Source organism: Anas acuta, chromosome W, assembly GCF_963932015.1.
Source record: "Anas acuta chromosome W, bAnaAcu1.1, whole genome shotgun sequence".
Taxonomy (NCBI): Eukaryota; Metazoa; Chordata; class Aves; order Anseriformes; family Anatidae; genus Anas; species Anas acuta.
In genome coordinates this window covers 14,298,595-14,314,917 of record NC_089016.1, presented here as the reverse complement: position 1 = coordinate 14,314,917, position 16,323 = coordinate 14,298,595, and the positions used below count along the sequence as shown (strand labels likewise).

The following is a 16,323-nucleotide window of genomic DNA, read 5'->3' as shown; positions in this document are numbered from 1 at the left end:
TCCCTGTTGTTGTAGCTGATATGCATTGTAAACCTCACCAGTCAGGGTGAACCACCCAAAAAAGAGGAAATAAGCTGTCTAATTTAACTGTGAAACAGTCTGCAGAAAAAAGCAAGGAAAAAGAAGTATTAGCTACAGTGCCACAGAAAAGTTTCTCTTCAAAAGAACATGGATCAAAAATAAGGAGGAGTACTCATCAATTATCCAGTGAATTCAATTGAAATGATGCAAATATGAGAAGCTAGTTTAGAGAATCGGGCTGTTATCGATTAGTTATTATTAAGACATAATCATGGCTGTGAAGAGTTCAAAGGAATGTGTTGTTTTAATCTCTGTGATAATTCACAGCTATTAGAGGAGAATATTCAACAGTTAGAGAAATTGGCTTTGGAAGTTTATGAAAGGGAAGGATGGGATCTCTCTTGGTTAACCTCGTGGCTCCCTAATCTAGGATGGCTTAAGCACTTATTTGTAATTATTTTGTTGATTGCTTTAATGATTATAGTCGCTTGCTACTTAATTCAATGTATACTTTTCTGTATCCCAAGAAGACGAAATAAATATGTTGAGACTTAAGGATGTTATATCACCTTAAGTCTCAAAAGGGGGGAGATAGTTGTAATTAGGCATGCACAGAAGAGCCTAAAAAGGAGCCAAGAAGAATGGCACAGCACAATTACACAGCCTATATAGGTTATCATGAATATTCATTAGATAGATAGAATATGCGTGCATGCAATGTATAAATGTAATGAAGAAACTGGCATTGGGTGTGCTTGATTTGTGGAGAATCCACTGAGCACCCAGGCCTGAATAAATGCAATATCTCTCCTTAGTGTTTGAATTGGCTTATTGCACGCAGGGTAAAAGGATCCACTTTTTCAGACAACACCCCTCCAGGACCACGATAAGACCCAATTTGCATTTACTTGGAAAGGGATACAGTATACCTTTAATAGACTGCCTCAGGAATATTAACACTCCTCTACCATTGCTCATAATGCCTCATCAAAGGTTTTAACAGAAGTCCCCAGTCTACCAGGTGTTACAGTATACCAATATGTCGGTGACATCTTGATAGGAGAAGAAAATTCGAAGGAAATTGGACATACCATGGAAGGTGTATGAGAAAAAAATGTTAAATTTAGGATTAGAAATTCCTCTGTCCAAATATAAGGGACCCGCACAAGAGCTAAAGTTCCTGGGGATCTGGTGGATTAAAGGAGCTGCTTCTATTCCCCCAGAAAAGAAGAGAAATGCTCTAATTTGGAGGAAATAGAGCACGGGCAAAATCCATCTAGCATGAGGGAGTTCGAGCAAGTCCTGGGAATTTTAGGTTATTATTGCTCATCCCTTATACAATTTGCTCAGAAAGGGAAAATCATGAGAATGGACTGAACAGCATGAGAACACATTAGAATTATTAATAAAAGAACTGAGGCTATTCCAGCAGCTAGGTCCTTTACACCTAACCCTATGCATGTAGAATGGGGATTCAGTGAGCATGGTTCCCATTGTAATTCTGGCAGAAGGGACTAGAAGGACCAGAGAGACCACTAGAGTTTAGTTCCCACTGTTTGAATGACACCAAAATGACATATTCTGATTGTGAGAAACAAAGTTGTGTTTTTGCAGTAGAATGTGCTTTTGCAGTGGAAAATTCCACTAACCTTGCATATACAACCCCCTTGGGCAGCCTGTTCCAGTGTTTTATCACTCTCACCGTAAAAAAGTTTTGTCTCATATTTAAGCAGAACCTCCTATGTTCCAGCTTGCACCCATTGCCCCTTGTCCTATCATTGGATGTCACCGAGAAGAGCCTGGCTCCATCCTCCTGACACTCCTTTACATATTGATAAACATTAATAAGGTCACCCCTCAGTCTCCTCCAAGCTAAAGAGACCCAGCTCCCTCAGCCTTTCCTCATAAGGGAGATGCTCCACTCCCTTAATCATCCTTGTTGCTCTGTGCTAGACTCTCTCAAGCAGTTCCCTGTCCTTGAACTGAGGGGCCCAGAACTGGACACAGTATTCTAGATGTGGTCTCACTAGGGAAGAGTAGAGGGGGAGGAGAACCTCTCTCAACCTACTAACCACACCCCTTCTGATACACCCCAGGATGCCATTGGCCTTCTTGGCCACAAGGGCACAGTGCTGGAAATTCCACTAACCTTGCATATTCAAATTCCACTAACCTTGCATATTCAAAATTGATTGTGCAGGCATGACAGTGGCATAGCAGTGGGGACTATGTTAAGCAGTAAGGGGAAGGTCCCGCTGTCCCAAATTAAGGAGGATAGCTAAGAAAAACAGGACAAGCACTGAGAAATCAGTAAAAACAAAAATCATGGGCCCTCTAGTCATGAGAGAAGGAAAAAAAAAAAGAAAAGGAGAAATTAATGGTTCGTCAAATTAAATTGTACATATATGATATAGTAAGGTGTCGAGTAGCTTGTGAACCTGTAGTACTCAGCCAATGAGGAAACAGGGAAGGAATCAAGCATCAGGTAATAGGGAATATAAGGTTATGATATACTTTTACTGTGCTCTTCTACTTGCAGGACGCCCACCACTGCAATTGCAAATAAAAATGCTACTTCACTGAGATCCTCGCCTGAGCCTATGTTATTGGCTACAGAGTGTTTCTCACAAGATCTTGAAAAAGGCTTGCTGTCCCTAGTGCAAGCAGTGAAACAGGTGGAACAGAGAAGAAAAGGACAGGTGCCGATCTCTTCTCTCTGGTAACACGCAATAAGAACCAAGGGAATGGCTTGAAGCTGCAACAGGGGAGGTTCAGGCTGGATATCAGGAAAAGGTTTTTCACCCAGAGGGTGGTTGGGCACTGGAACAGGCTCCCCAGGGAAGTGGTCACGGCACCAAGCCTGACAGAGTTCAAGAAGCATTTGGACAATCTCAGACACATGATCTGATTTTTTAAATATTTTTTTTTGGTGGTCCTCTGGGAACCCAGGAGTTGGACTCGATGATCCTTATGGGTCCCTTCCAACTCAGATATTCTATGATTTTATGACAGAGCATGTTCATCCAGGGACCTTTCTGTCTCCTAGATATAGTTCGTAAAGTTACACCGCCACCTGCAGGCATTGCCCAGAAACCTGGGCTGTAAATGGTATGCCTATCTGGAAGGTATCAAAGAAATTATGCCTATTACAGAAGACAACATTAAAGTATGTAAATTGCAGAAAGATATAGACAGCGCTTTGTTATTCCAAAACCAGACAAGCAAACCATCTCCAATTCAGGAGGTACCTCATCTGAGGGAAGGCAGTGACCTTGAAGGAGCATGGTTCACCAGTGTATCATCCTATAGGCAAAACAGTGAGTGGAATTATAAGTCTGTGGCACTGGAAGCGGCCACAGGGGAAAGGTTAAGTGAAACAGGTGGAGGAAGTGTGCAAATAGGAGAGCTTAGGGCATGCTATTAGCTGCACAATATGGTGCCAGCCATATCTACATAGACTCATACACTGCTTTCAAGGGAGCTACAGAGTGGATAGGCCACTGGGCAGCCAATGACTGGCAAGTAAATAGAGTCCCAGTCTGGCAAACTGACAGCTGGAAGCAATTGCTAGAAATAAGAGAACAAAGGGTGCTGCACATTGGTCTGGTAAAAGAGCATGATTGGTCAGCTTCCACTACTGCCAATTGAACCAACAAGTGGATAGCCTTACATGACTATGGAAAATTGATGTCATGAGTGATGACCACTAATGGGAACGCTTACTCAAATGGTTGCATGTAAAATGAGGCCACACCCAACAAACCAACTTGTATCGAGAAGGCATAGCCCGAGGATGGCCTGTATCAGTGAAGTTGTGCAAACAAGTGACCATTGCCTGTTCACAATGTCTTTTGAGACTGCAAAAAAAAACACACCAAACATTTGAGTAAAGTGCCTTCCCTGCATATCCAGGACAGAAAAACACTGTGGCACACCTGGCAGATCGACTATGTAGGTCTACTGTGACCCTCAGGGGGTAAAAAATACATATTGGTGGGGGTAGATGTCATCTCAGGAATTACCATAGCCACATAGCCACAGTAGTTGCAGCTTCCACTGGAGAAAGTACAGTCCATAGCTTAAAGGAATGGTTTACTACAGTCCCCCTTCCAGAGGAGATTCAGAGTGATAATGGATCATTTTTTACAGCTGTAGTTATACAAGACTGGGACAAGGAGGAGTCATCTGGTGGGTATTCCATACTCCATTCTATCCCCAGGCCAATGGTATTGTTGAACGGACTAATGGGTTAGTCAAGTGATTTGCTAAAACCCATGAATCTGGATGGCATCTGCGACTGTCCAGTGTCATCTATCAATTAAACAATAGATGTAGTGGAAATAGTTGTCCAAAGATGAAAGCTTTTTGTGCTTCTGCTACAATTTTGGTACTAAAGGAAGATGTAAAACTGAGGAAATACCCTACTGGCTTTTATGCAGGTCAGCCTGTGCTGGTTAAAATGACTCAGATTGGGACAGTGTTAATGGTATTAACAACCCCAAAGAACCTTTACACTTGGGAAGTGAAAGATAGTTCCAGGAAACTACATCGAATCAGCACTAGATGGTAGTACCCACCTTTTAACCTAAAATCTGCTGGTTGGATAACAACCGAGCACCTTTTCTTTTGTCTGTTCCCAGTTACTCTAAATGCTGTTTTCTACACCTGGGATCACAGACTCCCCTATACCAATCTAGAGTGTTCCCAAACAGAGTTAATTTTATTTGTTGGGTATTTCTGTTTTTTGTCTTATCTGTAAACCAAAACTGTAATACCAGCCATCATTAGGGAAGGAGAAGGAGGAACCTTACCCACTGAAATTCGCAAAGTAATCTGGGATAATGAATCAGAGTTTGAAAAGGAGTTTCAATTCTGGTGGCAATTAATCAACTTCACTTATCATTCAAAGTACAAAAAAAAATGTTGGCTTTGTCTTTACTATATGCAATGCTTCAATATATACCATATACCCAATTACTGTGCTAGGATTAGAACCCAGAGCATGTGCCCAACGAAATGTAAATACATGGCAAACTGTTGATGTTAATACATGTGTTGTTCGAGAACAACAAGGTTTCATTTGTGAGAGTAACACCCTTAAAGCTCAAGATACCTGTCTAGATACAGAACAGAATATCTGCTGCTTTGAAATACATCCCAATGAGATTCCTGGAACGGTAGTTCTATACATTGGGAAAGGGTGTGTATGTATGCAAACATTATGTAAATCCTTGTTAATAGATGATATTGTTAATAGTGTTACTAATCACTCTGATGTTTGTAACTTTTCCATAATCATAGATTGTGATTTTAATTTCTCTGCACCCATAATTACTCATGAAGATTTGTCTTTTGACTATATGCTATATCATGAACTGCAACCAGCACCTATTGGAATGTATTTGACCCTAGTCAAGCGACCCCTCCACCATCCTGACCTGGCAAGCCTCCTACAACAGGCACAGAGAACAGGACAAAAGACTCTTATCACAGTCCATCAATGACAGTGAAGAAATACATCAAGTGTTGGAGAGTTAGGAAGGACAGAGAATATCAATGGTGGGAAGTCCACATATACCCTTAACATGATAAGGATTAAAATAAATACTAAATTAAAAAAGACTTTTCATTCTAATTATTGAAACATATTCAGTCCTGATGCATCAGAGTGGCATGAGAGTAGACCCTTTCAGAAAAAGGGCCCAAATGACTTGAAATCTAGTTGAGATGAAAACCAACACAGAATTTAGCTGATAGTCCAAAAACTCAGAACTAGTTATAAACTATCAAACCTCAATCAAATTTCCCCACAGCTACCTAAAAAAAAAGACAAAGTTCAAGTTTACACAAAAGCATGGGAGAACACTGTATCTTGTCTCTGTCAGAGGGAAAAAAAATAATAATTTAAAGTAGAACAGGACTGAAGCTGAAATAGAAAATAAAACTAACAAATGACCTATATCAGAAGTAAGCCCACCTGTTCATCACTTCGATGATAGTCATTATCTTCTTCTTTTTCTTCAGAAGTTTCTTTGTTTGAATTTTCATCTGTTTTAGTTTCACCTTCAAGAATAAAGCAGAGCATTACAATAATTAAATTAGACATCTCAGATGACAATTAATCCTGAAACAAAGTCAAGGCTATAAGAGCAACTAGTTTTTGGTGGTTTTTTTTGTTGGTTTGTTGGTTGTTTTTTTTTTTTTGTGTTTGTTTTTCAAAGTAATTAGGTTTGTCAGAACATGATCAGCTTCTCTTCTAACCAGGAAAAAGGTTGGAAAACAGCTTTATTCTTGGTAGCAGAAACATATGTAATGCGTCTACCCTTCCTGGACATTAATCCAAAGCTTCCCAAAAAAGGCTTCTTGTCAATTCAAAACACCTTGCTATAAATTTATCAGGGATCATTCACTATTGTGTACAACTGGTATGCTCTCCTGACAGTCATAAATTTCAGAATTCTTTTGCCCTAGAATAAATACACACACACCTTAATATAACCACCACACCATTTCTATCACAAAATTATACTTAACATCAGCAGTTTCTGAAATTAATGTCAGTACAGTTCAGTACTGGAATAAAAAAATAACATAATAACTTAATAAAAAATAACCCTGCCTCCAAGTCATGGCCATCTACTTAAGCAACATCAGCTGCCAATAGGCCCACACAGTCAAAATGGGAACAAGTATATAGTGCAGCGCTCAATATAACCAGCTCTGCTAGCAGCCCAGAAGCAGAGTATCATCATAGAGCTCCCACATAGATACTAATGAAGATCTTCACCAGGAACGCATTACAGCCAGCTAAAAGAACATATTCTATAAACAAGTCTGATGCAAAACAACAATACTGGACTCAAATGGTGAGTTCAAAGATGGTGAGCACATATATAGTCCAATATACATGCACAAACAAGCATTGTACAATATTATACAATTACATGTGTTAATAAATATTAGCTAGACACCTAGCTATGACAGATCCTTTCAGCAGTTTAATGGCAGTCTGTTTCCCACCCCCCTACCCCAAGACAGAATAAACATAAGACCATTTACCACTGCGATATGAATCTAGATGTTGCTTTGAAGAGCATGTCTCCCCTTTGATGTCCCCTGGTACTTCCATACCCAGTTTGTGATAGAATTCCTTCTGCTTTTTCATTTCCGCTGTTTACAATTGTACATATTAGTTATGTAATAAAGTTATAGCCCAATATTTATCAAGGTATTCTAAAATGCTCCTCTGACCTGTAAAAGAAGCTTGTCAGGCAGAAAGTAGTATTAGCACTTTTTGCTACTTCTCCGCTCTTGCTGCCATAATCGTGTTACCCTAGATCTTACTCTTGAGAGGCATAATATTACCAAGTCATTTGCAGAGCTATTATTACACCATTATGTTATTATAGATAAAATAGATTTTAAATACTATACCATACTTTGTATTTCCTCCTTCAGTATTTCTGTCAAAACATTGGTTTTGAATGTTTATGCTTATTTCAATAAGGCCAAGTGCAAGGCGCTGCATCTCAGTTGGGGCAACTGCCAGTATCAGTGCAGACTAGGGGATGAATGGATTGAGAGCAGCCCACAGAGAAGGAATTGGGGGTACTAGTGAATGAAAAATTGACTATAAGCCAGCAATGTGCATTTGCAGCTCAGAAAGTTAATCATATTCTGGGCTGTATCATAAGAAGTATGGCCAGCAGTTTGAGGGAGGTGATTCTCCCTGTCTACTCCGCTCTCTTGATACTCCATCTGGAGTACTGCATACAGGTCTGGGGCCCTCAGCACAAGAAAGACTTGGACCTGTTCTGTTAGAGTGGGTCCAGAGGAGGACCGCGAATATGATCAGAGGGCTGGAACACCTCTCAGACTGAGAGAGTTGGGGTTGCTCAGTCTGGAGAAGAGAAGGCTCTGGGGAGACCTTAGAGGGGCCTTCCAGTACCTAAAGGGGAGCTACAGAAAAGCTGTGGAGGGACTCTATCAGGGAATGTAGCAATAGGACAAGGGGTAAAGGTTCTAAACTGAAAGAGTATAGATTTAAATTAAACATTAGGAAGAAATTATTTACTATGAGGATGGTGAGGCACTGGAAGAGGTTGCCCAGAGAAGTTGTGGATGCCCCATCCCTGGAAGTGTTCAAGGCCAGGTTGGACAGGGCTTTGGGCAACCTGATCTAGTGGTTGGCATCCCTGCCCATGGCAGAGGGGTTGGAACTAGATGATCTTTAAAGGTCCTTTCCAACCCAAATCATTCTATGATTCTATGATTTATGATTTTTCAATATCTTAGAAACAATTTAAAAACAATCCCTTTACCTAAACTTGCTTATAAATGTCTGATATTGTCCTCATTTGACAGCTTGATTGGATTCTACTTAAATAAAAGTAGCAACACACCACTGAAAAATAATACTGAATAATTAATATAAAGCATTCCTTTAGTTCAACAGATGCATGGTCAAAATAGATTATGAAAGAACAAATGTTTTGCTAGCAAGTACCTTGGTATTTAAGTATGTTTTAGGAGAAGAAAACTTAACTGAAAATAAAAATTACACTAGATTAATATTCTGTCTCTTAGAACTCTGCAAACCTGGCAGAAAAGACATGAATACATACACAGTTTAAAGAAGAATGTATGCAATATAGAGAATGCCAACATGAAAACTTTGTAGTGCTATTTAGGTTAACAAAATGTTACTTTTCACTGAAACAAACACTAGTATTTTCATTACTGACTTTTTTCAGTGATGCTGCTAGTACAAGTCTAAAACAGAAAAAAGCACTGAAGTATAGAGAAGTAGTGCTAGAACTGGAACAAGTGAAGATGGTATTTTTCATCTTCCCATGAATACTTTCCTCACTTCCTCCTTTCATTAATGAAAAGGAACTATGTGTAAATCTAACATTCAGTAAAAACAGGTCATACAGAAAACTTACCTTCTTGGAGGCCTGGCACAAGTTTGTAAACAATATCTTGCATTGTTCTATCATGACTAGCAGGGAAAAAAAATGAAGGTTTAAATTAGCCATCTTGATTCAAAACATTTCTCTTTAAGAGATTCCATATTAAATTGACTCCACAAACCTCTGAAGTCTTGTAAGAAATATACTGATTTCAGATAACTGAAATGTCAAACAGAAGACGACAGTAACAGGAAAGGAATGCAGACAAGGTTCAGGCTAAGACAAGAACTGAAAAAAAAAAATTAAATTGACAGAAGTTTAACAGAAATGCTAAGAAGGATGGTCTTTACGTTGCAAAGGAAGGAATCCTGTAAGAAATGTTTCTACCAGCATGTATATCAGTAACATACTCTCGAAATTCTTTGAAAAATTTGACAAAAGTATGTTTAGCTTTTCTGTTTCTAGACTCTAGACACTTGTCCTGGTTTCAGCTATGATACAATTAATTTTCCTCCTAGTAGCTGGTAGGGTGCTGTGTTTGGGATTTAGGATGAGAATAATGTTGATAACACACTGATATTTTAATTGTTGCAGAGTAATGCTTACACTAAGTCAAGGACTTTTCAGCTTCTCACTCTGTCCTGCAAGTGGGCAGGCTGGGAGTGCAGCAGGAGCTGGGAGGGGACAGACCCAGGACAGCTGGCCAAACTGGCCAAAAGGATATTCCACACCATCTGACGTCATGCTGAACAATTAAGATGGGGGGAGGCTGGTCAGGGTGGGGGGACTGACTGCTTGGGGATAGGCTGGGCATCGGTCAGCAGGTGGTGAGCAATTGCATTGTGCATCACTTGTTTTGTACACATTATTATTATTAGTACTATTATTATTATTACTTTATTTTCTGTCCTAATAAACTGCCTCTGTCTCAACCCACAGGCTTCATTTTTCTGATTCTGTCCCCCCATCCCAGAGAGGGAGGGGGGCAGGTGAGCGAGTGGCTGTGTAGTGCTTGGCTGCCAGCTGGGTTAAACCCCAACTACACTTTTATTTTAATAGAAATTAGACTGCTTCTTATCCCTTTTAATTAATCTCTCATGTTGTTAGGTTTTTAGCTATCCATACTGGGATTTTTAAAAAACATGAGGAAAGGAGCCTATAGGGAAAAAAAAAGGAAGGGAGCAAAGAAAAAAAAAGTGTTTTCTCTTAATCAAAATTTTACTCAAGAGCACCACCATGTAGCACAGAATCCCATCTAGCAAAAAGGGTGTAACAAAAAGGACAGACTGATCCAACACATAAGACAGGAACTGGGAGAGCAGGACTAGTTAAGATTCTAAACTTCCATTCTTCAACTCACCTAGGTAGCACTCTGATGTTTTCAACCTGTTTCAAAGTGTAAATACAAGCTGCTCTTTTCTGGATTACTCTAAAACAAGTCATTGCCTGAAAGGACCAGAACATTACACTGAATTCCAAACTATAAATAAAATTCAATACAAGCTAAAATTTCATCTTCAGCTGCTACCAGGGCATTAGCTCCAGAAGAGATTACAGTACCAATCTCCAGCTTTGATTCTCAGGTTAGGATTTTTAAGTGTCATTTACAGTTTGCAGGTACATCTCCCAAAACATTTCAAAATAAATGAATGATATTAGCCACCAGCATGAGAGAAGAGAGAAGAATTTAACAGTATTCTTAGTCATGACACATGAGTTTCATGACTCCTGTGTTTGTTCAACGTATTTCCCAGATGGCTGGGTGTTATGGTTTAAACACCGGTAGGTAGCCGAGCACCATGCAGCCACTGTCTCACTCCCCCTCCTCAGCAGGACAGAGGGAGAAAATATGATGGAAAAAATCGTGGGTTGAGATAAGGACAGGGAGATTGCTCATCAATTACCATCACAAGCAAAAACAGACTCAGCAAAAGGGAGATTAAATTAATTTAATGCCTATTATCAACAGATCAGAGCAGTGAGAACTAAAAGCAAACTAAAAACACCTTCCCCCCATCCACCCTCTTCTTCCTCTTCCCCCCCGAGGGGTGCAGGGGAAAGGAGAATGGGGGTTGGTGTCAGTCCATAATGCTTTGTCTCTGCCACTCTGTGGTAGTTTTACACTGCTAGGCAGCTGAGCTCCACTACAACCGCTCTCTCACTCTCCTTCCTCAAAGGAAAAGGGGGACAAAATACGATGAGAAGGGCTCAAGGGTTGAGATAAGGACAGGGACGTGACTCAACAATTATCATCACGGGCAAAACAGACTCAGCATTTATTACCTATTACTAGCAAGCTAGAGAAGTGAGAAACAAAGAAAAACTGAAAACACCTTCCCCCCCATCCACCCTCTTCCATCTCCTCCCCTCAAGCGGTGCAGGGGAACAGGGAAATGGGGGTTGCAGTCAGTCTTCTCCTTCGCCCCTCCTTCATGGTCAGTCTCTTCCCCTGCTCCAATGTGGGGTCCCTCCCACGGGAGGTAGTCCTTCTCAAACAGATCCTGCATGGGCTTCCCATAGGCAACAGCTCTTCGAGAACTGCTCCAAATATAGGTCCGTACCACGGGGTCTATCCATCAGGACCAAACTGCTCCAACATGGGTCCCCCATGGGCAGCAGCTCCTGCCAGATCACCTGCTCTTGTGTGGGCTCCTTTCCATGGGCTACAGGTTTGATCCAGAGTCTGCTCCTGTGGGAATTCTCCACAGGCTATAGCCTCCTTCAGGTCATATACATCTGCTCCACCGTGGGCTCCTCCACAGGCTGCAGTATAGAAATCTGCTCTGCTGTGGTACACCATGGGCTGCAGGGGGACAATCTGCTTCACCATGGTCCTCTCCACAGGCCCCAGGGGAAATTCAGCTCTGGTGACTGGAACACTTCCTCCCCCTCCTTCTTCACTGAACTTGGTGTCAGCAGTTCTCACTCCTCATTCTCCCATCTGCTGTAGAGCAGCAGTTTTTTCCCCTTTCTTAAATCTACTCTCACAGAAGTGCAACCAATATCACTTATTGTCTTGGCTTTAGCAAGTGACGAGTCCCTTTGGAGATGGCTGAAACTGGCTCTTATCTAACATGGAACAGCTTCTGGATTCTTCTCACAGAGGCCACCCCTGCAGCCCCCTACTACCAAAATCTTACCACGTAAACCCACTACATACTCCTTCATTGTCATGCTCTTCCCCTGTTCCAGCATGGGGTACCTCCCATGGGATGCAGTCCTTCCTGAACTGATCCTACATGGGCTTCCCACAGACTGCAGTTCTTCAATAACTTCTCCAGCATGGGTCCGTACCATGGGGTGCAGTCCTTCAGGAATGGACTGCTCCAGCTTGGATACCCCAGGGGCCGCAGTTCCTGCTAGACAACCTGCTTGTCCATGGGCTCCTCTCCACAGGCTGCAGCTGCCCAGGCCCAAATTGCTCCTGCATGGGCTGTCTATGGGCTGCATCTTCCTTCAGGCAATATCCACCTGCTCCAGTGTGGGGTCCTCCAGGGGCTGCAGTGACATGGTACACCATGGGAAGCAGGGGGACAACCTGCGTCACCATGTTCCAACAATCTCAGCTCTGGTGACTGGAGCGCCTCTTCCCCTTCCTTCTTCACAGACCTTGTCTGCAGGATTGTTCCTCTCACAGCTGCTGTGCACTGTTTCTTAGCCTTTCTTAAATATGCTATCACAGAGGCACAACCAGCATTGCTCAGTGTCAGGTCCCTTTTTGAGCTGGCTGGAACTGGTTCTTATCTAACATGGGGCAGTTTCTGGTCTCTTCTCACAGAGGCCACCCTGCAGCCCCCCCCCCAAAAAAAAAAAAAAAAATCTTGCCATTTAAACCCAATACAATGGGGATGAATTAGATCACAGATTTTTGTAACTACAACATAATACAAAGTTCCTCCCTATTAATTCTCTACTGAAAAAACACCAACTTCCAAAAGAGGTTGCACAAAGGCTATCTGTTTTTATCTTGAAGGGGCAGTGTTTTGTAACTGCCTCAGGAAAATACTTCCCCTAGGAGGACATCCTTATTTTTCAAAGCAATAGAGAAAAAAAAATAGAATAAAGAATGGGATCAATTTTTAAACAGACAATACTGTACACTCAGTGTCCATAAACAACTGTCAAATCCACTTCTAACTTTTCAATTAGAGGTCAAGTTCTCAGGCCTCTCTTAGCATTGAAAACAGCCTTCTGAATCAATACACGGAAGCATTCCTGTAGCTTTACAGAGGACAACCACACTGTGTGGTTTTCATGCCATTTGTTTCTTCTTGCCTACTGGCACGGATTTGTCATCGCTGTTTTGTCGTACTTCAGAATACACTTTAGTATAGTCTCTATGTCATTCTCAAAAGGTATAAGGAAAATCTTATTTCAGACTCCTGAAGGGGACTTAGTTTTGAGCAATTCAGAAAGTTTTTATAGGACATCCAGAATTGTCAGTGAAAGTGGAGAGAATAAAATTAATTTTCTAATCAACCTTCTTTATATATATTTAAAATACTGATAAGCAAATTTTAAAATATCTAAAGAGAAACTTTGCTATATTTGAGAGGTCTATACAGTCCAGAGAGTAACTGGTTGTGCTTTACACTTTCATACTGCACACTTACCCGATATACTGTAATGGATGGCTCTGGTGTATAACTATCCTACATGTTGGACAGGTGTTGTTTTCCTCCAAATACTTCACCAAGCAGCTTCTACAGACTAATAACAAGAACATTAATAAACAGGAAAAAATAAAACAAGATGTAGTTTGAAGAAAAAGAAGCTTGCTATATACAGTTTAAGAACCACATGGCACTGTAATCATGAAGTTAATTTGTGACCTCAACCGCTCCTCCTCCTCCTATGTCTTCCCCTCTAGGCCCTTCACCATCTTAGCAGCCCTTCTCTGGACACTCTCCATTGGACCAACCCTAGCAGCTTTACTCACTAAGCCCAGGGAGTGAGCATTGGAATCTACTCCAGTGGAATATTCTAGCAGATCCAGTTGCAAGGGTGAGGCCCAAACCTGTCTGAACCACATAAACAGAAGAACCAAACTCATCTTGTAAAAAACACAATCACTTGCCAACAGCAGATCCTCCAGTTCAGAATAAGCAGATACCAACCTCCTAAACTCAGCTCAGCACGTCAGCTCAGTTTGTCACAGACAAAGTAAAAAGATACAAATGGGGAAACACTTTTCCAACAGCTATTTTTGAAAAAGCTGTCCCCTACCCTTCCACTCATAACATGAGGCTATGTGTCCCCTCAGAATTAATACCATAAGTCTAAGGATGAAACCAAAAGCAATAAAACTTTCTGAAAACATAAATTCATAAGACATAATCCACAAGGAAAAGCAAAGCAAAGCAAAGAAAAAGAAGAGGGCAGTAAAACCTCCCTGGCTTCTCAAGCAAGCCCTGTAGGTTTGCTCTAAAAATTCATTGCTATATACAAACTAGAGAAATGGCATGGCCTATGTGAAACATGCTTGCAGTGCATGTTTTAGGGTTGCAAATAAATAAATAAGTACATTTTAGAACAATGAAAAAGTGACCCTCTAGCAAGACCAAATGCAATACTTAACGGCAGCCTTACAGGATTTGGGACATATCAAAGCAACTCCTAGATTAGGTTTCTAAATACTTTACTCCAAACAGAACACTGAGGAACTTTAGATTTGGAGCACATGGAGAAGGAGCTCAAGAATGAGCTAAAAAAGGAAAGCAAATACATTAAAGCTGATGAACAGCATCTAGAAATCAAATGCAGTGGAAAAAGTGATCTCTGGCAAATGAAACACCATACACGTATAATCTCTGTAGAGCATGCCACATTTCTTCTAGTATTCAACAGGAAAACTACATTCCTGAATATACATTGCTGTTGATTATATAGATGTTTTAAAGTTTCCTCTCCCTATTTGTCTCATGAGACAATATATATTGCTTTATTGAAAAATTGTAAGTGCATAGCAAAGCTTGCATTATTCTGGTTGAAAAACAGTAAATTTTGAAACTTCAACTACAAACTGTTAAAACATCTAGTATATCAAGTACAAAAACAATTTTAGCTTATTCACAGAATTATATTCCTACTTACAAGTATGTAAGCATTCTGTTACAGTGGTGGCATCAATCAGGTATCCATTGCACAAATGACATGTTATGTGGGCATTAATGTCCCAAAGCTTAATCTTTCTAGTCATCATCTTTGGTATCTGTAAAAAAAAAAAAAAAATAAATCACCCACACATTAGATAGTAACTCAGATGTACCAATGACGTAAAAGTAGTTTTGGAATGAATTATTAACTATAATTCACATTAATTATATGCTTATGCAGAGAGCTTCAGGTTCTTGTATACTCATGCACATATTTTGAATGAGTACCAAACTTTTAAAGGATGATAAAAATTAATGGTGAAATAATTGAAATCTACACTATTTTACATGTCAAGATTTCAGAATGGAAGACTCCTAGTACATTACTAATACTGCTCTCCTACTTACCAAATGTGGTGGGTTAGTCTTGACTAACAGCCAACCTTCCACACAGCTGCTCATTCATTCCCCTTCCTCAACAGGACGGGTGGGGAAATAGGAAGAATGGGAACAAGAAAGCTTGTGGTTTGAATAAAGACAAGGAGATTGCTTACCAATTACTACTGCAGGCAAAACAGACTCAACTTGTGGAAAATTAACTTTATAGCCAACAAAAATAAAATTGTAATTACTAAGTCAGGTAGTGGGAAACAAAAAGACAAACATTAAAACAACACCTTTCCTCATCCCCCTTTCCTTTGTCTAACTTCACTCCTTCACTCCAGACTCTTCTACCCTCCTGAGCGGCACATGGGAAATGGAGTGGGGAGTTACAACCAGTAATGGTTTCTCTCTGCTATTCCTTCTTCCTCATGCTTTTCCTCTACTCTGGTATGAGTTCTCCACAGGCAGCAGTTCCTTCAGGAATATCCATCTGTTCTGGCACGGGTTATCCACAAACCGCAGGGAATATCTGCTCCATTGCCATGGAGCAAGCAACTCCCCCTCCTTCTCTGATTTTGGTGTTGCCTCTGTTTTCTTACTCTTTGTTCCCAACTTCTCTCTCTGTAGTGCTTTCTGCCCTTTCTTAAAGATATATTCACAGAGGTGCCACAAACCTTGCTGATGGACTCATCTTTGACATGTGGTGGGTCTGTTGCAGAGATGGTTATATCCAGAACATGGCAGTCCCTGACATCTTCCCACAGAGGTCTAACCACACTAAGTTTTGGCATCTCTATATGGTTAGAGCATGATTTTTAATTCATATCTGAAAAAGGGATCTGAAAAGTAAAATTAAAAGGGTTTCTGAAAAGGTAAAAATTAAATTAAATAAAGAAAACATGACAAACTAA

The 16,323-nt window shown here is 40.6% G+C and overlaps 1 protein-coding gene across 5 annotated transcripts in view; it reads right to left on the bottom strand.

Moving 5' to 3' along the window:
* The window catches only part of LOC137846967 (polycomb group RING finger protein 3-like), a 127,293-nt gene that overhangs the window by 37,977 nt on the left and 72,993 nt on the right, over positions 1 to 16,323 (bottom strand). For 2 of the 5 annotated variants that reach the window (XM_068665122.1, XM_068665123.1), the window contains exons 3-8: positions 16,087 to 16,251; positions 15,027 to 15,144; positions 13,547 to 13,643; positions 8,967 to 9,022; positions 7,081 to 7,191; positions 5,999 to 6,084 (exon numbers count right to left, since the gene is read on the bottom strand). In XM_068665122.1, the coding sequence (XP_068521223.1) occupies positions 5,999 to 6,084; positions 7,081 to 7,191; positions 8,967 to 9,022; positions 13,547 to 13,643; positions 15,027 to 15,144; positions 16,087 to 16,203 (585 nt within the window). In that variant the 5' untranslated portion in view covers positions 16,204 to 16,251. The other 3 variants (XM_068665125.1, XM_068665126.1, XM_068665124.1) reach the window with 2 other exon arrangements.